Below are 27,102 nucleotides of genomic sequence, written 5' to 3' on the forward strand. Positions count from 1 at the left end.
CATGTATTGAATGTATCGGTTTAATCATTTGAAATAGCAACCGTAGCAACTCAATGACTATAAAAAGCAGGTAGTGCAGCCCCAAATGGCTATGCTTGATGGAAGCTGACAACAATGTTGCTCTCCCAATGGATGTAATGCCTAACTACTTATTTTGGAACATCGTGACAATTCCTGCACTTCATCTGTATGAACTCATTTCGTTCTCATAATAGCCAAACAGGTTACTGTAGGCACATTATGGATTGTTGTGTGTCCTCTGTAGATATATGCTGAAATCCTACCCACTGGGATCTCTGGATGTGAGGTTGTTTGGAAGTAAGACCTTAAAGAAACTGGCAGTTACACCTGGAGTGGAATGTAGACAGATTCAATCTAACTGGTGTCCTTATTGAAGAGGAGAAGGAATGCAATACGAGAAAGAAATGACGGGCATATGAAGATGTATCCAGAAGCCAGGAACACTTAGAACTATTATAAATTGGAGGTATAAAAAAGATCTGCCCACAATGAGTTAGGGAGGAGAAAGGAGCTTAGCATGACAATTTGGCTTGTGTCCTACAAAATGAAGACAATCACTGTGTTCTTTAAGTCACCTAGCCTGTGACAACTCATTAGGGTTGTCCAATCCAAGAAATATACTCTTCAACATCATTTTAGAAATTAAATCGAGGTACCAAGAGAATGTGTAATCTTTACTTATACAAAAAGGTGCAGCGTGCATGTTGTTGTTAGGTGCCATTGAATCAGTTCTGATGCAGTCAGCCTATGCACAGCAGAACTAAACACTGCCCTGCCCTGCATCATCCTCAGCATTGTTCTGATGTTTGAAGCCCTAGAGGTAGCCACTGTGTCAATCCATCTCGCAGAAAGTCTTCCTCTTTTTCACTGTCCTGCTACTTTACCAAGTGTGCTGGTCTTCTCCAGGGACCGGTTTCTCCCTACAAGATGCCCAACGTACTTGAGAAGATAGGTATGTACCATGCACATCTGTCTAAAAAGTGAACAGATTTGGAGTTTTAACTTAGGTTTTCTAATGCCAGCACCATTAAAGGAGGCAAGATTTTCTGGTAAATACTTGAGGATTTGTGCTCCCCAACGCAACTCGTCAAAACTGCCTTTGTAGCATGAAATCAGCCATAGGCGATATGTAGGTATTAGTAAATGATTGTGTTCCAATAGAATTTTATTGGTGGAAATCAAAAGTGAACATAATCTTTTAGGTCTAATATTAATATCTTATTCATTATAAAACATGAAAGCATAAGGAAAATTTACTCCTGTTCTATGCAAAATGAAGCAGATATTCCCCAGAATCCTGATGTGTCAGCATATATATGGAAGTATGTGCAAGAAGTCCCACAAGCAGGTTGAAGGGTATAGACACTTGGACTACATCAATTAATCAAGCCATGTTGAATATTTTACATCTTGAAATAGGGTAAATATATTTTAACAAATGTATACCTGCTAAAGCTCTTCTAATGAAAGTTAACATATATTTTTATATTTTTGAAATTAGGAAGGGAAAAATAATTTTACATCCCTTCAATGTACCAAAATCTTAACTCTAAGAAGCATTGAGGAGATTATTCACCATATCACTTATGCTCTCAGATATTCTACTGACATAAAATATCAAGAAGCAATATTATAATTTTGAAAAATGAAATCATTATTTTTATCTAGATATTAGAAACACTTATTATGTAACAATAGTAAAAGCCTCAGTAGAGAAAAAACCTACATATCAAGTGCCTTGTGCTCTTCAAATCAATCTGTACATGCAGCTTTTATTTATAAACAAGAAGCTACATTTGAGTTGGGTACATGGTGGAAGCACTGACAAAAGTAAATGATCAAAAAAGGCAAACATAGAAGCAGAAAGATCAACTGATGACGTGTTTCAATCAAAAGGGAAGGAATTACTGAAGATGTGACTTACGTTGTGCTTCTTGTGGCTTTGAGCATTACTAGCGTTTTCAGTTACGGGGAATAGAGACTATCTAGATTTGACAACAATGAGAGCAAGACAGTTTATTTGGGTGGTCGATACAGAAGAAATTGAATGAACCAAGCCTGGAAGAGAGACAAAGAATGGATCCCCCAAATCTCTTGTTTAAAAAAGGGCTAAGGAACTGAGAAGAGATTTCATCAATAGTAGAACGAAGTTAGAGTTCAATCCCTTCCAAGTTAGTGTAGGTTCACAAGGACCTCATTTCTTCCGTTAAGTTCAAGAAGAGTTCTAGATGTAATGGAAAATAAAATGGCTTTGCCACATTAAACCTTCATATTGACACAATAATAGAGCAAAGGATCACTACGCAGAATAGAATCATGCACACACATTAAGGCAGATACACACATACACATACAGGTGCCTGGATTACCAAAAATTTCCACTAAAATGAGATACAGAAAGAAAGCTGTGCAGACACCAAGGAACAAAAACCATCATTGTGTGATCACCTTCCTCGCATAAATGCTGAAGACGAAGGTGTGCATAAGCAAGTGTGGTGAAGAAGGCTGATGGTGCCCGGCTATTGAGAGATATAGCGGCCGGGGACTTAAAGGCTTCAAAGTAAACAAGTGCCCATCTAGCCCAGAAGCAACAGAGCCCTCATGGAAGCATCACACCAACATGTGTGATCGTGAAGGGCAGAGGGGACCAGGTCTCAAACAACAAAGGCAGGGGTAGGGTGGGGTGAGGTGGGGAAATCACATCACCGTGCATGAGATGGAGTGCCTGATGGGGACCCAATGCCCATCTGTAGACAGCTGGACATCCCTTGCAGAGGGATATTGGGGAGGAAATGATTCACTCAGGGTTCAGTGTAGCAACAATGAAACTCAAAACCTTCCTGTAGTTCTTGAACGCTTCCTCCCCTCCCAATTATCGTGATCCCAATTCTACCTTGCGGGTCTGGTTAGACCAGAGGATGCACAGTGGTGCAGTAGGGATCTGGAAACACAGGGAATCTAGGACGGATGAACCCCCAGGACCAGCGGTGGGAGTGGCGACACCTGGAGGGAAGGAGGTGTAAAAGAGGAGAACAGATCTAGGAGATCTATGTATAACCTCCTCTCTGGGAGATGGGCAATGGGAAGGTGGGTGAGGGGAGACGCCGGGCAGTGTAAGAGAAGATAAAATAATTATTTGTAAACTATTAAGGGGGTGGGAGAAGGGGGGAGCGGGGAGGGAGGGGGAGGGAAAAAAAAGGAAAACGAGCTGATTCGAGGAACCCAAGTGGAAGGCGAATTTTGAGACTGACGAGGGCAACGAATGTATAAGGGTGCTTTACTCAATTGACATATATATGGATTGTGATAAGAGTGTATGAAACCCAATAAAAAGATTTATTAAAAAACATAGGCAACAAAAAAAGAAAGCTGTTGAAAAATTATAGAGTACAAATTACAGTACTGTGAAAATGTATCAATGTGAATTGAAGTCCCTAAAGTGATGCTCTCTTGATAGTCATTTAAGATGAAACAAATGACACATCATCGCTATGATGCAAAACATTTTCTATATTTCATCTTAAGCAGTGTAACACGTACATAATGTAAGCCTTCCAGAAGGCTTGCAAGTGATATATGAATGTATATTTTTAAGCAATTGTGATAGACAATATCTCAACTTTGCTGGGCCAGGATTCTCAGTGGTTTGAGAATTAAGGCCTTGTAATTTCCTGTGGTGTGACCTAGTAAAATGAATCAATTCTTAATGGAATCTGCTGCAAGCAGTCAAGTTATGGTGGGAAATTAGGATGGAGCATAATCCCTTTACTCACACCCAAATCCTCATGCCACAGTCTCTGGCCAGCATAACTCTTCTTGGACTGGATTCACTTGTGCACTTCTCTAGAGAGCTCAGCCTAAAACACCTAGCAATGTAGGCATTTCTGCACATATGTACATATGGATGCACACATGGGTAAACCAACATGTATTTCTACAAAACCACAAATGCATTTTTATGTGAAAAACTGATACCTCGGTTATCAAACTCAATTTGTTTCAAATTTGTGTTCAAACACTGGAAAGTTCCAGGATCAAACATGTTTTTCTCATAAGAAATAATGGAAACCAACAAATTGGTTCTGAGGCCCCAAAAATTACACTTATAAATCCATTTTTTCCCTGGCTTTTAAATCACTATGGAGGCTGATACCCTTTGGCATCTCACTTCTCAGATAACACTATTGCCATCTACTTATTTCTGATTTATCCAAATTAAAAGTAACTTCTTTCATGGTCTGGGTTCTTTGATTAATGGTTAGCAAGTTTACACCTTTTACTACATTAGATGCTTTAATCACACTTTTAAAAAGTCTTATAATGCCGAGTTAGTCATGTTGTAGTCATTCACCAAATCAGACATACAGTGACCTGATTCACATTTCTCTGTGATTGCTTTCTTTAACACTGCGGTTGTTCTCACAGGTTTCCTCTTAGCCTTAATCCTGGTATCACTCATTTTCCTTGGAACCATGGTTCTGATATTTTGCACAAACAAAGCACAACCCAAAAAAGCACAATGACATGTTTTAGCACACTAACAAGCAACATGTGATTCACTATCAACTCACAGAGATTTTCAAATTGTATTTTCTTTGGAGTACAACCATGTCTGCACTAACTGGAACACTAGTAACTGTATTTTTAATAACCGCAGTGTGTATGTGGTTATATTTAGGAACATGCATTCATAAAGCCCATATTAATTGATTCAGAATTACTTATATGTGATAGTTGGGTAGTTTTCTGTGCACTTGAAGATATATAAAAATGCCGGGGTGGTAACAATCTGTTAAGAAGGTCACAGCCTGATGGTGCTTCCTTGTGGGCATGGCCTTCTCATAAGGAGGGCCCTCTGGCTCGCGCTCTGCCTTCACTCTCTGCCCGCTGGCCACTCTGAGAGCTACCAGAGACCTGCCCGGTTCACACCGACTTTGGATCCATACAACTTTGCACCCACTGGCTGTGAGGTTCCTGCCTTCTGCATCACTGCATGTGAATGTGAGTCTGAAGAAGGACTTAGGGACAAATGTAGGACTTATGAACTTGAGTTGGACTTGGTTGGGATGTTTTCTTAATATGTAATTACATCTTGATATAAAGCTCTTTCTTACACATATATGAATGACTTTGTACTTGTTTCTCTAGTCAACCCAGTCTAACACATTATATTCACTGTCATTTATAAAGTGCTTCTTAATAACAGTAGTTTCTATCTGACAATATTTCATACCTTTTTTAATCTTTCTAGAAAAAACATTTTAAGAACACAAGATATGATCATACTTCAATCATATTACAAAAGACAGGACAATATGCATGGGGTGGAATATTAATTTTGTAGATATTTACCACATATACACTTTATGTCAGGGAAATATTACAGTAAAATTTATCATATACTAAAAATAATTATTGATGAGCTGTCAGATCAGATATTTTATATTATCGTCTTTACATCATTATTACTTCCTTAATGTTTATTATAAGTGTACACTTAATTTTTGCATGCATGTTTTGAATAAAATAGTGTGTATTATATGAAAAATGTCATTTCATTATTATTTCATTATTATTTTAATGTTTTAGTTCTATTTTTTCATTCCAATCCCATATATTCATATTTTATATTCTTGCCTTTTAACTTAGACCTTTAATACATAATCAAAGCAAAAAGTGAAAATGACTGAATCGTCCACAGTAACACAATTTATATGACAGAAACTATAACGCCAATTTCCTGGGATTGGCATAGTTAAGAGCTGTTTTTTAAATGCTATTTTTGACTTGTCTGGACTTCTTTCAATGTTCATAAAGCTCCTAAGAGATGGTCAGTAAATCACCCTATAAAATTAATTCTAAAATGATATAAGTGCTCAGAATCACTCCAGTGCTATCATCTTGAGCTTAATGGAATTCTTAATGTCACACAGTTTCAGTACTTTTATTACTATGACATTTTCCATGACTTGGGCACAAAAAGCACTAGGTGACTGAAGTCCTCTAAAGAGATACATGCCAGGTACTTACTAAGAAGGTGCCTCATCTTTGGACTCTGTCTTCAGAGTAGCTATAATTGGTGCGAGAAAATCCAGGAATGTAGATGCCACCGAAGGCAGCTCAAAAGCCTGCCTAGCTAGCCTCCGTTGGCTACATTGTAAATAGATTGGGTGAGAGTCCAAGGAACCCCCAAAATGAAAAGGATGACAGTGAAAATTGATCAGATATTTTAGTAATGGCCAGGTACTAGGAAAGAGTTTCTACTTGAAGCTTTCTTACATAGTGTGCTTGGTAAAAAAAACATTGGGTTTACTAAAGAAACACTAAAAGGGTGATCACTTAGTGAGATAAAGTTTATTGTGTCAACCTGGCAGATAAACACATGTGGGGTAAATTGAAGGGCCTTTCTCGTTATCGGGTCTCTTGCTCTCTGATGGTCAGACCAGGGTGCAGCTGCCTTAACCAGCTCCTGCTTCAGCTGCAAGGCTCACTTCCTGCAAGACATCTCTGAGGAGAAGTCACATGGACCTACCCTGATGCAGCATTGGGTGCTGGAGCAACCATGTGGAGACCCTTGCCAGCGCTGAGATGCTTACACATTCACTGATTTGGCTTTCATCCTGCAGTCAGCATCACTGTGTGTGTTTCATGAGATAGAGGGGGGTTTTGTAGATTTGTGTCAGACATATGGGTTAATGTTGGACTTGTGGGCTTGAGCAGCACTGGGTTGGGATGTTTTCTTGATGTGCACTTACTCTTTATATAAAATTATCTCTTATACATATGAGTTTCTGTGGATTTGTTTTTCTAATGTACACAGACTAACACACTTAGGGAGATATATTTAGGAATCATTTTACAAGGCATTATTTTGAGGGGGATCAAATTCTACTTATTTAACTTGTAGTACATCCTGAAATATGAATAAGATTGTGAAGGGTTTTATAATTATACAAACAAATAAAAAACCTGAAATCAAATAAATATGACATGTGATACAAAAATAAAATACTATAGAGGATGATGAAATAATAAATTAGAATGGAATTAACAGAAATATACAAATTCATGCACAGAGAAAAATAATGGAAAATAAGTTTTTTAAAATGTCACAGAAATACGGGATTTTTTCATTTAGCCAAATATTTAAATTTGGAATACCAAATGAAGAGTGAAAGTACAGAAATTTTCATTGAAAGGCAAAATACAAGAAAAATTTGGATATACAAGGAAAAATTGAGAAAAGCGATGGCACACTGGAGGGAATTGCTCAATAAACAAAAATTGTATGAATTGTTGAATGTAGTATTGATGATTTCCTCCTTAAACCTTCACCAAATTCACAATAAAAAACATTTAAAAAATACAAAAAACTGTACAGCCAGAGAAATAAATATCTTATGTAATGGGGGAAAATTATAAGAATAATTCCTGGCTTATTATGACAACTAATTGAATTCAGATGACAATGTTACAACAGTTTTACAGTACTAAAAGAGAATACAGGCACAAAGAAGTTCACGAACATGCACAATTTTCAAGTCAAACTAGATTTTGATATCCAGTAAAATTATATATCCAAAATTAAAGTAAAACTTTTTCATATAAACAAAAGCTAAGAAAATGGATATTCAACAGACCAACACTACAAAAGGAAATTGAGACCTGGTGGCATAGTGGTGACACATTGCACTGCTTGCCTCAAGAGAGAAAGACTGAGCTGTCTACTTTCATAAATAAGTTATAGTCTTGCAAGGTAGTCTAGATAGAGCAGAGGTTGTACACTGGTGCAGATAGGAGCTGGAGGCACAGGGAGTCCAGGGTGGATGATGCCTTCAGGATCAGGGGTTTGAGGGGCGATACTGGCAGAGTAGAGGGTGAGTGGGTTGGAAAGAGGGAACCAACTACAAGGATCTACATGTGACCTCCTCCCTGGGGGACAGACAACAGAAAAGGGGGTGAAGGGAGATGTCGGACAGGGAAAGATATGATAAAATAATAATTTATAAATTATCAAGGGCTCATGAGGGGGGAAGCGGGGAGGGAGGGGAAAAAAGAGGACCTCATGTAAAGGGCTTAAGTGGAGAGCAAATGCTTTGAAAATGATAAGGGCAATGAATGTACAGATGTGCTTTACACAATTGATGTATGTATGGGTTGTGATAGGAGTTGTATGAGCCCCTAATAAAATGTTTAAGAAAACAAAAAGAATAACAGTTCACTAAAAACAGAAAAAAAAATTTATAGTCTTGGAAATCCACAGAGGCAGTTCTTCTGGATCTAGTTCAATTTAGAGCCCGGTCTACTGGATCACTATGAGTCAGAATGGAAACGACGACATTGCGATGCTACAAAACATGCTGGTGAAATGACTCAGATTGAGGGGAAATAGGTTTTGTTAGGAATACACCATACCACCACAACATACCACACTGATGGACACCCTAGGAAGGAATGACAAGCACTGACAGGAAATATAAATCACATTTTTAAAGATTTAAAGCAATAAACAAATATTTAAACAATACAACTAACATACAATGCCCCCCAATACAAACAAAAAACAAACAAAATAAACAAAAATGGCAATTAACCAGATTCCAACATAGGGACATTGTAGTACAGACCACTGGCTGGGTGGAATTAGCAAAGCTGTAGTATTTAAAGAACCAGGTTCCCACATATTTCTCCCACAGAACAGATCAGAAGTTTTATCCTGACTTTAGTTTTGTAGCTAAGTGTGTAACCACTGTACCAGCACCATTCCTTCAAGTAATAGAAATAACAATATGCCCTACAATTTGCTATTTTATAAAGAAGGAAAATATATGACACAAATAAAATATATGTAGGAAAAATGAAAGTAAAGTTTTGTCCACTTATTTTGTGCTAAGATAAGTAATATTAGTGATCCAAATGGTTACATGCTCCATGACAAGCCAGATGTTAAACCCACCCAAGAAGGCCACTGAGACAGCCCTAGCAACCTTCTTTGAAAACCGTCTGCACTATTTTATTCTTCACTCAGGAGGTCACCAGTACCCAGAACTGACGTAACAACAATGGGCAAAAATAATGTATTTTTAAAAGTCAAGGAGGAGCATAAACTAAGATAGTAAAAACTGCTTTACAATAAAAGATAGTAGAAAAGCAGAAATAAAGATTAAATGACAACATAAAAACAGCTACAAAATTGTAGGCTTTAAAACTAAGTATATCAGTGTTACAGCTCTTTTAGAAATTGTCTGGCAGGTTTTCTGTTATTTCCAGAAAAAACCAGAAAAAAAGTATATCAATAATTATATTACTATAAATGAAAAGTAAGAGTTCCTGAATGAGATGGATTGACACAGTGGTTGCAACAATGAACTCGGACATAGCATAATGGTAAGGCTTTTGCAGAACTGGGCAGAGTTCACTATATTAGTGCATAAATTCACTATGGGCCAGAACCAACTTGGCACCTAACAACATACATGTCTGGATGTTATCATTTCAATTAAATGGTAAAGATTATAAGAGCAGATTAATAAAAAATCAACCAAATGTGAACAGTTTGCAAGAATTCCTGCTTCCAATAAAATTCCATAGAAGAGGCCTGGAGTAAAAAAAGTAGGAGAAATGAACAGACAAATGCATCATAAGAGTCAGTTGGTGTTAAGACAGTTTCAGGCAGACTAATGTATTTTGACAGCTATTAAAGTGTTTCAAAATAATAAAGGCTTAATCCAGAGAATATGAACCACTCAGAAATGTAAGTATAACTGAATATCTACCTAATGACTGTATAAAAGGTTTTTTTTAAGAAATCAACAAAGTTTAGCAAACATTAAAATTTTAGATATTAAAATGCTTCTCTAAGAATTAGAATGAGTTAAAAATATGTAATGATTCAGCAGTAAATGATACCATCATCCATTAAGATTATCAGAATATTCTACCATGCACATTTTTCTCAAGTACATATAAACATTCACCAAAATATGTTTAATTGAAGTTTTTATTAAAATATTTGCAAAAGAAAATGTTTGAAATAAATTATAGTTATAGAGTAAGAGAAATTAAATATAGAGTGTGGGAGAATATAATTTTAATTTTCCAGGGGAAAAAATGCTCACAGATGAAAAAATGCAAATGTATTAGAGTTATTACTGTTGTAAAATGATTATTCCCACATATCTGCCTTCACTCACTTATTCATTAAATTCTGCTTTGAATCTAAATATTGGGATAAAACTTCCTAAGTTGTGAATAAGATGATTTATTCAAATTACTACTGCAAGAAATTCTGGAAATTAAATAGTTACCGTGATAATTCAACTAAACGCATTTTGAGTTGTTTATCAAGAGCAACTCCATTTGCCCTATGGAGTCAGCATAAAGAGTGCTAGATAATTTTAGAACATCTTCTAAGCATAATTCTGTGCAAAATGTATATCATAAATACATAATCTTAGTTATTATGATACACTATGGACAGATTTGACTTCCTGTCATTTGATGGTTCACATATTACTAAGATGATAAAAGTGCAGCAACTGAAATTTTTAATACTAGCAGGACCATTAATGCTGGTCAAGTTGCAATGGAGATTCCAGAAGAAATAGACTGAAAGACGCTAGATATTCACTTTTGAAACTAGTCCCTGAAAACCTGATGGAGGCAACAACCACTTTCTGATACAGTGCTCGATTGGAAGATGCTATGTAATAGCTTATTAATGAACTTAAATAACAATGATTATGAAGATGGTATGTGACTAGTTAATGTTTTGATATGTGATAAATTAGGTTCTCCTGGTGAATGGTAGTTCATGAAAACAAAACTAAACACAATAACATAGACAGATTAGAAAGGTTTGACACAAGGAAACAGAATATTTGTAAACATCCGTGGTACATTTTTACAATCGTTGCTATAGAGAAACGTTTTAGGTCTATTAGGTACGTCAGCTCTGGCTCCTAGAAACTGTCTCTAAAACTGAGCAAAACGCAGCATAGTCTGTGCCAGTCTCACAATTATTGCTGTGTTTTAGCCCATTTTGGAAGCCACTATGCAAACCCATCCAGGGTCTTCCTCTTCTTCTCTACTGCTTTACAAAGCATCTTGACCATAGTTTGTTAGGATATAGAACGGTGACTGACTTTGCTTACTTTATAAAACAAGAGTAAATATCATTCTGGTAATTCTTACTTTTAGACAAGAGCCATGTGTCATCAGTTATGAAATCCCTTGTGCCACCTTCTCATCTAGCTGTACCCTGTCAATGTACAGGGTACTGCAACCAGTTTTGGATAATCTTTAGCAAATTTTTACTTGTGTGTGATATTGGTAGTATTCTCTTATAATATTCACATTGCATATGTTACAAATATTTTGATAGCAAATATGAATCGCTTCCAGTGTTTAACAAGTCAACTGTCTTACAAATTTCTTGGCATTCACAAGTGAATCTAATCTATCAACTGTACATTTATTAGTTTAAGCGTGTCATTTGGTATTTTGACAATTACTTGAAAGTGATTTTTCACTAATTTCTTCAGTGAAGTTCGGACTTCTCCCTTCAATGCCATCAGTTATAAGAGGGGGTACCCCCACAAAAAAATGCAATTTTGCTGGGCAGGGCAGAGCTTTTACAGTACTCATGTTTCCCACTAAGTGAGTATCCAGAAACTTTCTCAGAGTTAGTGCACCCAGTGGTGGAACCTGGGAAGTTTCTCTCTGGTCACAGTGAAGTTTTTCGTCAAAGCAGTTTCACTTGAACCACATGTTTTTGTGATGACCGATTTAAGAGAACAAGGTACCGCTGTATAATATTGTTCCCTGCTCCAGAAAAATGCAAGAGAAACTGTGGTGAGATTGAACAGATTTTACAAGAACTGCACTATGGGGAAAACTCAAGTGTTCAAGTGTTTTTCTCATTTCAAAAAAGATGTAATGTAGATGGAAGACAAACCTCATTCTGGATGTTCATCAACTTCCCAAATGGAAGAAAATGTCTACTAGCAGTGCATTTGGAGTTTTGTTCCACCAGGTCAAACTGTCAATCATGCTTTCTATTTGGATGCTCCGAAAATGTAGCATAGCAGTGTGCCACAAAAATGGCCTGTTTGTGGTAGATGGAGAACTAGTTTTGCCACCACAAAAATTCACCTGCTCATGCAGCCATCTCATTGCGCCAGTTTTGGGCAAAAACCATCATGCCTTTCTTGCACCACACATTACTCACCTGACCTTGTTCTGCTCAACTTCTTTTTGTTTCTGTGGATGAAGAGGGACATGAAAGGATAGTGATTTCATGATTTAGAAGAGGTGAAGAAAAAGATGAGGGAGGTGCTGTCAGCCATCCAAAGAGATGAGTTTGAAAAATGTTACCAAGTATGGGATTGCATATTTTCACACACATATTAAGTATAATGGAGAGTACTTTGAATGTGATAAGGTTGCTTTGTAAAATAAATAAATAAATAAATGCATAGCGTTGAAAAAAATGTCCAGTATTTTTTGGGGGGAGAGCCTTGTATAACATGTCCTAACCCCTGAAATGTTTGGCCAATTCTTGTGGGACAGTGGCTTAATGCACTTTTTCACGGAGTCAAGGAATGACCGATTATTTTTGCAATAGGAATTGTTTACTCTTTCCATTTTATTTTGGTACTTCTTGCATCTTTTATATTTTTCCTACAGAATGCTTTAGTTTTTGAACCTGAGGTATTACTTCTTTCAAGTTCAGAAATGGCAAAAGTGTTCACTCTTTTTAGCTTTCTCATTTTAGGTCTTTGTACATTGTATGAAAGTACTTTATTTTGTCTTCTAGAGTTTTATTTTGAAAATTTATGTTCAGTTCCATGTCTTAATCATTTCTTTAAGTCATTTTAATTTCATTATATTTAAGAGAAAGTGAGTCCCTTTTGACATTATTTTGCTCTTTTCTTTCTTGATTATCTTTCACTGACATGTTGGTGTTTCTGGCATTCTAGATAACCGTTTTTATAGTGGTCACTAAATTTAGATGAGCTACACTCATTGCTGTATCTCCTGGGTTTTTAAAATTTTCCTGCAGGTTAAACTTGAATTTACTTTCTCTGACTGATGACATTGAGCTACCCCACTGTGTTTTTCCACATGTGTAGTCATTTGGCTTGCTTTGCGTTACATCTGGTGAAGTTAATGTGTGAAGCTATTATGGTGTTTTTTAGTCCACATATATAGTTATCATTTATTTTGTTTTACATGTGGTGAGGTACACATGTACAGTGACATTTCATGCTGATTAAAAAAAGTATTTTCACTAAATAATTGGCTTTGCAGAATTTTATAATGATTTCAAATTTCATATCTATTACTGTACTCTTATTTTTCAAAAACTGACCCTTTTTATTTCCAAGATTTTCATTCAAATGGCCAGAAATTATCAATACACATTGAATATATGTTTGATCGATATCCGAACACTGAAGGCAATAGAATTTAACAGCTTGTTCTTTGTTAGCTTATGAGAACAGAGGGTCAATTGGACAATATTGTGTTAACTGGCATTCCTTTTAAATAGATAGGTATTATCATATCACTGACCATTGTACTTCAAGATTGATCCTGACATATTCTTTTTGACAGTGAATAAAATGCCATTACACTTCAATTTTCCCATCCGGGCATCCTAAGTTATACGATTGCTCAATTCAAAATGGTCAAGAGCAAACCATCTCAGCTCACTAATGCCTAGGGCAGCAGTCTTTTTGTGCTCCATTTCATTTTTCATTCCAGTTTCCTAGATTTATACCTTATAGATCCAACTATTAATCAGTGTTTAATAATAACAATGATAGATGTCATGAATGCATATAATAATAAAATATAATAAAAGAATAATTACTTCTGAATCCTAATCTTGCTTAATTTATAGTTCTATACTAGGTCCTTTATAATATTTATTTATATCAGTGAGGAGTAGGGTAAATTTGAAAATTTTGAAGTAGCAGAAGAATAGATGGAATTTAGAAATAGTTTTGCTGCCTGCAATGCAGTGGAATGTTTCAGAAAATATCACAAATATTATGTCAACGTGATTTTGACATAATATTTATAAACATTCTCCTCCACATTTTTAATTTTGAAAAATAGTTTAATCATCACTTAGAAAGCAATAAATATTTTAGTTAAATTGTATAAGACACAGGAAAATTTTGTCTAGGATGGTGTCAAATATCACAGTCAGTCAAAATGTGTTTAATTTAGTATTTCAATTCTTAGGTCAAGCAACATCTATGTTAAGAACATAGGTGTTTTAAAATTAGAAGTAAGTTTAAATCAAGTGATATTTGAGAATCAAAGCACTGTGAGTCAGAATGTGTTAATTTAGTAGTTTCATTCTTCATGCCAAACAATATCTATGTGAAGAACATAGAGATTTTTAATTGAAAGTTTGAATCAAGTGATATTTGAGATGTCAGAGCTAAGTAGCAGGGCCCTGGTGGTATAGTTCGTTTTCTCCCCAGGGTAAAGACTGGGTTTTCTACTCACAAGATCAGGTACAGTTTTGGAAGACTTTAAAGGCCGCTATGAGACTGCAGCAACGTGATGGCAATGGGTCTAGTTTTGGAGCAGTGGCTTGGCTGCAATTAAGTCTCTAATATTAAAGAAATATAAGAAAGAAAGGGGAATAACAGGAGAAATATATCACATATATCAGTACAAAGACATTTAGAATTTGATTAGAAAAAGAATGCATTTTTTCTTGGCTCTTTCTTTTTTTAAAACTGTCAATTCTTCAGAGTCCAGAATATTGAATCTTTTAGCTTATTTATTGAATTATTTGCCAAATTGTTATCCTGAGTGAAAGTATGTTTTCAACTTTGGGGGGGAAGGGAGGAGGTGCTGTAAATGTCATATTGTCTGTCATTTATCAAATATATGACATAACTTGTAGACTTTAATAAATAGTTTTATTGGGGGCACTGAGAGCTCTTATAACATTCCATAAATCAATTATATCAAACATAAATTTGTACATATGGTGCCTCATCATTTTCTAAACATTTAATTTATATTTGAGTCCTTGCTATCAGCTCCTCTTTTTCTCCCTCCCCCACCACCCTCATGACCCCTTGATAAATTATGATTTATTATTGTTTTCATATCTTATACCGACTGCTGTTTCCCTTCACCCACATTTCTGTTGTTCATCCCACTTGGGGATGATTACAATTGGCTTTCCCTTCCTCCTATCCTCCTAACACCTTCTCCCTACTCTCCTGGTACTGTCACTCCCATTTCTGTTCCTAAGGGGTTTATCTGACCTGGATTCTGTGGTCGAGAGCTCTGATTCATACCTGTGTTCTAGCCAGAACTGAAAGGTAGACCTGGGGTCCATGACAGTGGGAGTAAGGAAGCCTCAAGGAACCAGAGGAAAATTGTGTGTTTCATTGGTGCTAGACTGAGCCCAGGTTGACTCAACCCTTCCTGTGACCCTTCTGTGAGGGGATGTCTTATTGTCCGCACTTCCATTGTAGGTCTCTGCACTGACCCCCTTCATTCTCAACAATATGATTTCAAGCATTTATTGGAGAAAATAACAAAATAAAAACACAAACCTAAAAATCACAGATTCTAGAAGATGAAATAAAGGATTTACCAATATAATGAAATGTCTGCCAAGTATAAGACTTTGACAGATGATCTCAAATGGTAGGAGGCATTGTAGTTGTAAAGATAAAGATAGATTATTTGTAAGAGGAACTATATATGTGATGGGGTAAATTTAATGAGAGATTAAATTATGAATAAGAGGCTGGGATATTCCCTAGGAAATGGCCTGTATACAGGATGCACTAGAGACCAAATTAATGGGAAAGTGTTGTATTTTACCCAGAAATAAGGCTACAGCCATTGGAAATTAGAAGGTAATCTTTCATATTCAAGGATAATGAATACTTTGACTTCTACTTAAATAGATTTAAATAATTTTCAAATAGATATTTTGTGCAAGTCATTGCTGTTATTCAAGCAACAAGGTGTGATTTTTGTTTTGAGAATTAAAAATAAATAGAAACTAAGATTGTAGTTCGTAAGTGTATTTAATAATCCAGAGAATGGGTAATACAGTAGTATTTGGAGTATAAGTATACAAACTCAGATTCATATTGTGAAAGTAAATTTCTATAAAACTCAGGGCAAATGCAACTTTGAAGACTACAATGAGAACCTAGTCCTATCCTTAACATCGAAAGATATAATTTACATCTATAAAGTGGAAAGACACTGCTGAATAGTGCTGTAAATCATAGCATTCAAAAACTTCCCTAGGGACTTTTTTTTTTTAATCATTTTAGTGGTGGCTCGTACAACTCTTATCACAATCCATACACCTATTGAGTCAGGCATGTTTGTACATATGTGGCCTTCATTCTTTTCTAGACATTTACTTTCTATTTAGCCCTTGGTTATCAGCTCCTCTGCCCCCGGCCATTCTCCCCGCACATCCTCATAACCCCCTGATAGATTGTACATTGTTATTATTTTCACTCTGACCGCTGTCTCACTTTCCTCATGTTTTCTGTTGTTCTTCCCCTGTATAGGGGTGTGTTGACCATCGCAATCAGTTCCAGAGACATTTCTTTTAGTACAGAAAATGCTATAAAAAGTCACTAAACATTCATCAGTAAATTTGAGATTTTATTTATCTGATTTATCTTTTGTATATTATTTGTGCAGATAATACTGTCATAACTTAAGGCTGAAGGAGAAAAGAAATTAATTAAATACTTTTTTGTTTTAGATATGGTTCTGGAGAACATATTTAGTGAATTGCCTATGTATCAACCTAATTAAATGTAAATGAGGCAATCTGAATGCACAGTTGAACAAAATACAGACATTTATAAATTTTAAATTTGATACTTGTTTTTTCCCTTGTTTCATTGCTGTGAGAGACTGATGAGTTGGCTCTGACTCAGACTAGAGCTATCTCCAGTAGAATAAAATGCTGCACCATCTTCTAGCATCCTCACAAAAACGGCTATGGTTGATTCCAATGTTGCTACCTCTGTGGTAATTCATTTCCTTGAGGACATCCTTGTTTTAATCTTTCTTCTTAACTCTGTACTTCAACATACTTTAAGTCCTTACACTTCATATGAGACATGGGTCCAACATGCATGCATGCTCCATTGTTCTTTACCTATTCTGATACTAACCTTCCTCCCTCGTCACTGTACATGTAAGATTGGTTCCAGAATTCATTGCAATAGCCAGTACTCAGAGTTCACAGAACTCATTATTAGGGAGTTTATTAGGGGAGTTATCAGGTTGTCACAAGCTAGCATCAGTAAATACTTAGGATACAATCATTGGTCCACAACACTGCCTCTCCTCAGCAAGCAACCAAATCTTCCTCTCTGGTGCTCAGTCTCTCAGCCATATGGCCTTGGCTTCTGTGAACCTATCTCTCTGCCAGATGGCAGAAAATGCACTTGACACTGCCACTCTGAGCATGTTTGCTACAATCTCTGGCGCCTCTGATTTTGTCCTTCAGCACTTCAGCGATCTGAAACATGCTCTCTGATGGCATTGGGGATTTTATCTCTGTGTCTGAAATTGATTTTATACAAAAAATAATCACTTTAATGTTGGTGTAGCTACTACTTTTGGCATATCAAGTACCAGGACACAAATGGTGTGACTTGGTTCACCCCCACTACTGAGGTCAAGACTTAACTGTCCCTTAATCCTGGCCTTAATTATCATAGCTGAGAAGTCCCTCCCAAGTGAGATTACACATACAGGCATAGAATCTAGGACTATAATATATCACATAAGGCGGTATGGCTATTAGAGCAATATTAGAAAAATATACATCTCAATTGTCTTCTCAAGTCACCCTCTGCAATCGCTTCACTGCTTTTTCTTCCTCGTTTTAGCAGTCATTTTACATACGTATGTTCAGGAACATTTTGCCTAAGGGTTGTATCATCTTCTCATACTGATTCAAACTATATGCTGAGCAAATAACCAGAGAAGGATTGTATATGGAAGAATGTGTCAGTATTGTTAGAAAGCTTATTACCAACCTGTAATATGCAGAGTTCTGGTGCCCAATGGTGCTACCTTGGGCTGCAATCAGCAAGGACAGCAGTTCAAAGATACCACTTCTCTGATGAAGGTGGGGCATTCTAATTCCACAAAGTTTACAGTGTCAGGAACCCAGCGACAATTCCACCCTGTTCTAGAGGGCCCCAAATGTCAGCTTCGACTGGACAGTGAGTGACAATGAGCTAATAGCATGACCTTGCTTGCTGAAACTGAGGAGACCTTGCTGATGAAAATCAAGGACTTCAGCCTTCAGTATGGATGACATCTCAATGTGTAAAGAAGACCAAAACTCACAACTGCACTATAATGTTTCATAGAGAAAAGACTGAAGTTGTCAAAGATTGTGACTTGCTTGGATCCACAATCAATGCTCATAGAAGCAGCAGTCAAGAGATCAAAACATGCATTAAGTTGTGTAAATTTGCAGCACAAGACCCCATTAGAGTACTAGAGAACAAGGTGTTACTTTGAGGACTAGAGTGTGCCTGACCCTAGCCATAGTATTTTAAATGGCCACTTATGGATATGCAAGTTCAATAAGGAAGACCAAAGAATTGATGAATTTGAATTGTGCTGCTGGGGAAGACTATTGAAAGTGCTATGGACCACTAAATGGACAAATCAATCGTTCTTGGAAGAAAGACAGCCAGAATGCTCCTTAGAGGATATGATGGTGTTGAGACTTAATCTTACATACTTAGGACATGTTGTCAGGAGAGTTCAGTCCCTGGAGAAGGACAGCATGCTTGGCAAATTAAATGGAAAGTCCAAAAATAGCTCTTGAACAAGATGATTAATACAGTGTTTGCAACAAGGGAATCCAATATAGGAACACGTTTGAGCATGGCACAGGACAGGAATGCGTTTCATTTTGTTGTATATACCTAACAACGGAAACAACAATTTCAAAGGGACTTTTATGTGCGATAGAGAAACTGATGACCTACATCTTAGAAAACACAATAACAAAAGCAGCAAAACTGGTCAGTTAAAACCTATGAACAACAGTGAACCATGTTCAGACACAGTGTCAGCCATGAGGACTTTCAATATGACTTGGAAAGAAGTACCTCCCCAAATCACAGTTGACCTTAATGATGTGACTGGAATAAAGCAAATGGGACCTGACTCAAATGAGTATAAATGGCTTCAAATACCCAATAACTGCCACATGGACTGTGTTAAATATGAATCTAGAAATATTGTAGATGTAAATATATATATATGATTAGAAGATAGATATTGTAAACATTATTAAGTTGAAATGGATTGATACTGAGCATTTTGAGTTAGGTAATTATATGGTATGCCTAAAATATTAAATTGAAGAGGAATGGTAGCCCATTCATTGTCTAAAAGAAGAACATTTTAAGATTTACCGCGATAAACACAGATCCACGTGATAGTTTAAGTTCTAAATGATAGTTCAAGATGCACTGTTAATTATTGGACATGGGGTCTCAAAAGTTGTAAATGAAGAGGAAGGAACTAGAGTTGGAAATTATAGACTCAATGAGGGAAAGGAAGCTGGGGATTGCATGATAGAATAATGAAATTTTACTAGCTATTTGTTAAACAGCTAGTAAAATTTCATTAAATTCTATTTCATTGTCTATAATTATTGATATCATATCAAATGATTCTTGTTACAGGATAACAATAAATATTTTAAGACAGATTTGACACAAAGAAAAAGAAAAATACATGAAAATTGTTTGAGACCAGTAGGAGTATTTACTAAGATTTTTGTTAAAATTATTTTAATTCCTGTACAGCTATATGGCAACTCTGTTTCATTCAGCCTTATGTGTTTATTCAAACTATAGAGAAGTTTGGTCAAAATCTTTATAAATGTGTAATCCTCTTGAGCAAGAAAAAATTATTTTTATTATTTAAAAACACAATTTGTGGCAAACAAGTGACCATCTAGATCAGAAGCAACAAAGCCCACATGGAAGAACCACACCAGCCTGTGCAATCGGTATCAGGCATCATCAGAACAAAAAATATTATCACAGTTTATGAGGGGAGAGTGCGGAGTTGAGATCCAAAGCCCATTTGTAGGCCACTGGACATTCCCTTACAGAAGGGTCTCAGGGAGAAGATGAGCCAGTCAGTGTGCGATGTAGCAACGATGAAACATACAACTTTCCTCTAGTTCTTAAATGCTTCCTCCCCACCCACTATCATGATCCCTATGCTCCCTTGCAAGTCTGGTTAGACCAGAGGATGTACACTGGTACAGATAGGAACTGGAGACACAGGGAATTCAGGGTGGATGATCCCTTCAGGATCAGTGGTTTGAATGGCACTAATGGGAGGGTAGACGGAACATAGGTTGGAAAGGGGGAACCGATTACAAGGATCTACATGTGACCTCCTCCCTGGGGGACGGAGAACATAAAAGTGGGTGAAGAGAGACGTTGGACAGGGCAAGATATGACAAAATAATAATTTATAAATTATCAAGGGTTCATGGGGGGGTCGGGGAGGGAGGGGAAAAATGAGGAGCTGATGCCAAAGTCTTAGATGGAGAATAAATGTTTTGAGAATGAGAGCAATAAATGTACAAATGTGCTTTACGCAATTGATGTATGTACGGATTGAGATGACTTGGTTTTAGTAATCTGAGACCAATCAAATCTCATAGAGTATTATTATAAGAACCAAACTCAGATACTAAGTTGAACATTTTCCTTTTTCATTACAAATATATATATCTATTTTTAATGTTTAAGAATCTACAATGCTATTAATGCATGATATTAATTAGTTTACTTAGTTCTGCAGCTAAACTAAAATGAAGCAGATTGTTTTGTTTTTTAATAGTTATTAAAAAACAATGGGGAGCACAACAGGGTTTCACTCCTGAGCACTGCCCAGCAAACAGCCCCCTCTGTCAGTGGAGCCTTGCAGACATGTTCAACAGGTGTCCTACGGGTTGCCGGACTAAAGCAAGCTCCAAAGGTAGTGCTGGCCACTTACTTCTGAAAATAACAGCAGACACAAAGCATCGGGATCACAAGGCTTGATGCTTTACGGATGGAATTTTCATGATGGAAGGCCTGATTGATTGTCACTAATAAAAACCGCTCTATGCCCTATCAGTTTTCTAAAACCAGGTCCTGTGAACTTGAGGACTAAGATGTGTTTAGCCCAAACCATGATATTTTTTTAATCATGTAAGAAGTTGAACAGTTAATAATGAAGATCAAAAGGAATCCGTGTATTTAAACTATTATATTTAGAAAAAAGAACAAACAAATCTGTTTGGGAGGAAGTACGACCAGGATGCTCCCAGGAGTGAACATTGCAAGACTATATCGCACGTGCTTCGGACCTTGGATCAGAGGAGAATATTCTCTGGAAAAGGATATCAGACTCGGCTAGCATAAAAGAGGAAGTTTGAAGAAATGAAGTGGTACAATAGATGCAGTAATGCACTTAAATATAGCAATTGTGAAGATGGAAACAGGCCAGGCAGAATTTTGTTCAGTTATACACGTGTCCTCTCAGAGTGGGAAGTAACTTGATAGCCCCTAACAACAGCAGAACAAAATTGTTAAATTAATTTCCTCGTAAAGAAAGTAAGACTTTCTTTTGGTTTGTTGGTTTAGTTTGTTGAGCTTGAGATTCCCAAAGGCATTATTTTACAGCTAGCAATAAACATTTTTCAAATTGTGGTTTCCATTTTTGTCTTCCACCTCAAATTTTAATGACAGTGATTGGTTTTTCATTCTAGGATTGTCCTCTCCCTCTCAATGATAAATATCCATAACTCAAAATTCACAGCCATAGAGTGAATCCAGACTCACAGCAACCTTATAGGAGAGGGTAGAACCATCCCTGTGAGTTTAGGAGTCTGAAACTCGTTAAAGGGATAGAAAGTCTTGTGTTTCTCCAGTGCAGAAGCTGATGGCTTCAAACTCCTGACTTTGCAGTCGGTTGGCAACCATGCCTAACTATACGTGTGAGCTCCTATCAAAAATAAATAGGAATAATCAATTGTACATATTTGATATATCCTTGAGTGAAAAAAGTATTGTGTTCCAAAATAATAATGCAATTCTGTATGAAATGTACCTAAGTAAAAATATGTACACATATTTTGACTTTGTTTATTATGAATCAAAAAGTCCTATAAAAATTAAGCAAAATAGCCCCCAAATAGCTAACATGCAATTTGCATAACAAAAGTTCAGTTCATTAATGGTAGCCATTTGGGGAAATTAATAAATATACATGAAAAGTTTAGAATACATAATTTTAACAAGAAAAATAATATTTGGATCGGGTTTGAGTTTCTTAAAATTGTATCTCTTTTTCTCTGTGGCTATTATTTTGTATCTATGAATATCTGAAGATAAAACACTTATGTAGGACACTGTGACCTGAAATTGTTCTTATAGAGTTTCCCAAAAAAGAATCATGGGCAATTTCCTGTCCTTTAGACAAAAATGTTTTACAGTTGAAGTTGAAATATCCTCATGTTAGTTATTAACCACAGTGTGAAAATTGATGTTAAATGAGGGATGTTAGAGGATACCCTATGACTAACTGGAGGAAAATAAGAGAGAAAAATAGGTAAGTGAATTGTCTGGGCCAAAATGAGAATGACCTATGAAACTAGAAGGGAAAATATCAGAATAGAAAAAATAGGCTTTTTATAAAGAAGGTTGCATTTGAAAACTATATTGTATCACCACATGCAATATTAGAAGAAAATATGCTAGGGAAAGGAACTGACAATTCCACAGAATAAATATATTTCTGTTTTAAAAGCTACAGACATACTGTGATTTACCTACTGTGATTTACATTTGCATTTTGGGTCTTGTCTATTTTATTTTTTCAATAAGACTAATGGATCAATAATTCTACAGCTACTTCTGGTGCTTAAGTGTCAAGAACCAAATAACAACAAGGGAACTTCAAAAAGTCCCAAGAAAAATGCAATTAAAAGATAAAAGTTTATCCATGGACATTTCGGACCCTCCGTTCATGATCTGCAGACAGTAATAGTGTTCATAATTATCTATCTCCCCCTAGATTTTGATAATAACTGTCAGAATTGGGATTATGCTGAAGAAAATTCCAAGTATGACTATTGTGCAGCATCATAAAAGGATAATAAATATTAGAAAATCATTTAAGTTGGAAAGATTATTGCATATGCTTGAGCAAAACTGAGTTCAAGAAGAGAATTATTTATTTACTATTTCCACTTGACCTTGATTGCTAACAAACAACTCTTGCCTTTGCATCTTACAATTATAAATATGCTTTCTCCTCTTTGTTTGCCTAGAGCTCTTGAGTCTAAAAAAAAGGCAGGAAGTAGTCAAGTTTGGTTATTATTAAGAAACAGAAATAGCTAGCTATAGTTATAATCATTCTTTTATCTCATACAGAGCATTCTAAGTATAATAATAAATTGATACCTAATTGAGTGTTGGTGAAAATATATTTTAGTTTTTCACGTGTTTTTTAGTACATTGCAGTTGGATATTTTTTTGCTTCCTGTAACATACGGTTATTAATGACCCACTATTTTCAATTAAATTCAAAATCAATTATTTTTTATAATCTCTAACATATATACACATATAATTAAGCCATGCCAGGTTGATTAATAATCAATTCCATATATCATTAATTTTATTGCTTATCATAGGTTTTGACCCATATCAAATATTAATTATTTACACCCGTAAAGTAGCATCAGAAAAAAAGGCTTGGAGATATGTGTCCATAAAAATTACAGTCTAGGATACACTATGTGGCTTTACTACTGTCATTTCAGGTCCCCACGAGTCAAAAAGCAATGAGACAGCAGTTTAACCACAACATAGATTCTGAGCTAGCATCAATGATGCAAATAGATCACATCCTCACCTTAACCAAACTGCAACACCACACTATGATATTAGTCAAGCGTTTTTGCAGACACATTGGTCATGTAGCTTCTGTAAAAACATAAATAACTCTTTGATTCAGCTCTCATATTTCTTATAGAAAGACTTACCTTGCCTACATATTGGGTGTCTGAACCTGTGTACTCTTCCAGCAAGAAGAACTGATTCCACATCCAACCTCGTTTGCGGCGATGTAGCACGTTTTCATTCTCTTTGGTCAGATCAACTGTCCTTTTGCTTGGTAAGTAATTATTCGCTCTTTCTTCTAATGGAAAGGCATCAAGTGTATAGCACGCACAGGTCCAGATGAATAATGGTAGATAAAAGTACGTCCACATTATCTTCAATTTCAACAAGATGTCAAGTTCCATATATTTTCTGTTCCCCTGAAAAATAACAAGGAGGCAAATTAGTTTCATTGGGCGGTGGTCCAATTTCATATTACCTGTAACCTGTAGATTTTGCTAGAGCTTATTAAAATTGGATAAACACATATATATATACAAATTTTAAATATGATGTGTTGTAAGTGACATTGATTTTGCATCACAGCGGTGAGTAGTAGACAGAGGACAGGTGAAGAAGAGCAGACATCCTCAGTTGACTTTTCATCACTGCACCATGTGTATTACATGGGGAGCCTGGGGGTAGAGCGGGTTCTGAGGTGCACTACTAATCACCACATTAGCATTTTGCAAACACCAGCCATTCACAGGAGAGAGAGGACGAGTTCTAATCCCATAAATCTCTAAGAGAACCAACAGGATCGGCTCTAACCTGCCCTTTAGAGCACAATGAATTGCAATTGAGTCAAAGGTAAAGATTTGGGGGGGGGGGGAGTGTTTAAAAATATATCCATCAAATGTGGACATTTTAAATTTAAACTTCTAAATATAAAAATTACCCTCTACAATCCACAAGTTAACTTTTAGTTTTTGCATTGAGACTCCAAAGGCTCTATTATCAATGAAAATAGAAAAGAGTTTCAGATCTGCAATCTACTTCTCCCTGTTGACATCAAGTTGATTCCTTTGAATGTTGTTGCTTCAAGTGGCATCGAGTCAGTTCCAAACAACAGGACAAACCACCGTCAGGCCCTTTACCAACCTCACAATCATAGTCTTTGAATCCATTGTTGCGGCTACTGTGCCAACACATCTCTTTGATGGCCTTCCGTTTTAGTTGACCTGGTACTTCACTGAGCATGCTGTCCTTCTCCAAGGACTAGCATTCCTGATAGCATATCCAAAGTACAAGCATTCCTGATAGCATATCCAAAGTACATAGGCCAAGTTTCACCATCCTACCAGCTAAGGAGCATTTTGCCTGTATTTTGTTCTAAGCCATTTTTTCTTCTGACACTTTATGGAACTTTCATTGTTTTAGACCACTACCACAATTCACACATTTAATTCTTCTTTTGTCTTCCTTATTATATAATTTCTATAAGCACATGAGACAATTAAAAATACCCTGGCTCGCACCAAATATACCTTAAAATTTCAAGGTGGCATCCTTGCTACTCAAAACTTTAAAGAGGTTTTGTACCGCAGATTTGTCCAATATAATATGTCCCTTGATTTGTATTGATGCTTACATAAAAACTGATTTTAGAAGCAAATAACTCTCTCTCTCTCTCTCTCTCTCTCTCTCTCTCTCTCTCTCTCTCTCTCACTCACTCATTCTCTCACTCTCACTCTCTGGGGATCGGAGCACATTGGAAAAAAAGAAAAAAAAAGAAGCAAATAAAACAAAAGTGATAACTCCAATCTTCTCTGCATTTATTATCTATTGTCTATTGGTTCAGTTGTGAGAATTTCAGGTTTCTTTACATTCACTTTGAATCCATACTGAATGCTGAAAGCATTGATCTTCCTTGATAAGTGCTTCAAGTCCTCCTTATTTCAAACCAGCAAGATGGTGTCATTTGCATATTTCTGGTTGTTAAGAATCCTTCCTCCTACTCTGAAGTCTCATTTTAAAATAAAATTATAAAAAGTAATAGATTGCAAAGATTCTTGATGATACAGTGGGGTAAATGTTGTAATGTTAACAAGTTAATACCCACTGAGACTGTCTGTTCCCAGGTTTTTACAGTTGCAAAAGTCCTATATAGGATCTCTGTGAATGAGAAATTTTATTTAAAATACAAGAAATAAAAGTATGAACACTGAGTATGTAAAGGCAATGGAAGACATGCTTGATTAAAACCTTGAATAGAAAGTTTTAAAGGGCAGTTCCAGAATGCCAAGGAAATCATTATAGTGACATGTACAAAGACCAATGTTAAAACACCAAATGGGAAGTCCATAGTCAGCATATCTTAGTTGTCTAGCATGTATGCTTCATTTTCTTCTCTTTAGGGTTTGTCTTGGCCATTGCCTATGCTGGTGAGCCTTAGGAAGGAAATTGAAAAGCATTCCTCTTTTCCTGGAGTCTTATATAGCATGTTTAATCTCTCTGTTGGGCATGTAGAACTTGGAATAGAAAATGGAATTGTACATTATAGTACCAGAGATTAAAGATCTTAAAAGACCCAGAGCATTTATGTATGAGATAAAGCGCTCATTTTCACTTCCGGTGCAATGGAAAAAATATTGGTTCTATCATGGCATGATCTGAAAGTTTATAGAAATGAACAATCTTGCTACTGAGTTTGACTCGAGGGTAGGAAAAGATTTCACTAAAGAAAGTCTATATGGAGTCTATTGCTGTCACCAATAAGAGATAATGCTGGCATATTGTAACGTGGTTTAAGGATAAGGAATTATATGGTTAGATTGATTTCAATCATTAATATGGTCACAGACACATACATGAATATATATATGTACCGTGCATGCATAATAGTCACCACCTGCAATTATCTTGGGGGGACATCCCTTGTCACTAATATCCATTTTGCCTGCATCTTTAGAAAGACTAAAGTGCCAGCAGATTTACAGTACAGACATAGTCTCCCCTCCAAACTCCATTAGTCAGTGCCTAGCAGGTGCAAATATGAATATTCTACAATGTTTAAAACTGAGAGCACCCCTACAGACCATGTTATGGTTCAGATGTTGTCAAATGTCATACC

The 27,102-nt window shown here is 36.2% G+C and overlaps 1 protein-coding gene and 1 non-coding gene across 2 annotated transcripts in view; one reads left to right on the forward strand and one right to left on the reverse strand.

The window, feature by feature from the left end:
• Positions 1 to 27,102, reverse strand: part of CDH9 (cadherin 9) — a 154,899-nt gene that overhangs the window by 87,663 nt on the left and 40,134 nt on the right. Inside the window, exon 2 of the mRNA XM_075540889.1 lies at positions 24,134 to 24,409. Within this exon, the coding sequence (XP_075397004.1) occupies positions 24,134 to 24,394 (261 nt within the window). The 5' untranslated portion in view covers positions 24,395 to 24,409. The remainder of the gene's footprint in view (positions 1 to 24,133; positions 24,410 to 27,102) is intronic.
• LOC142442048 (U7 small nuclear RNA) lies at positions 9,240 to 9,302 on the forward strand. Its single transcript, XR_012783308.1, has one exon. It is a non-coding gene; the product is annotated as a U7 small nuclear RNA (small nuclear RNA).

The sequence above is a fragment of the Tenrec ecaudatus genome, chromosome 2, assembly GCF_050624435.1.
Source record: "Tenrec ecaudatus isolate mTenEca1 chromosome 2, mTenEca1.hap1, whole genome shotgun sequence".
NCBI classification, from domain to species: Eukaryota; Metazoa; Chordata; class Mammalia; order Afrosoricida; family Tenrecidae; genus Tenrec; species Tenrec ecaudatus.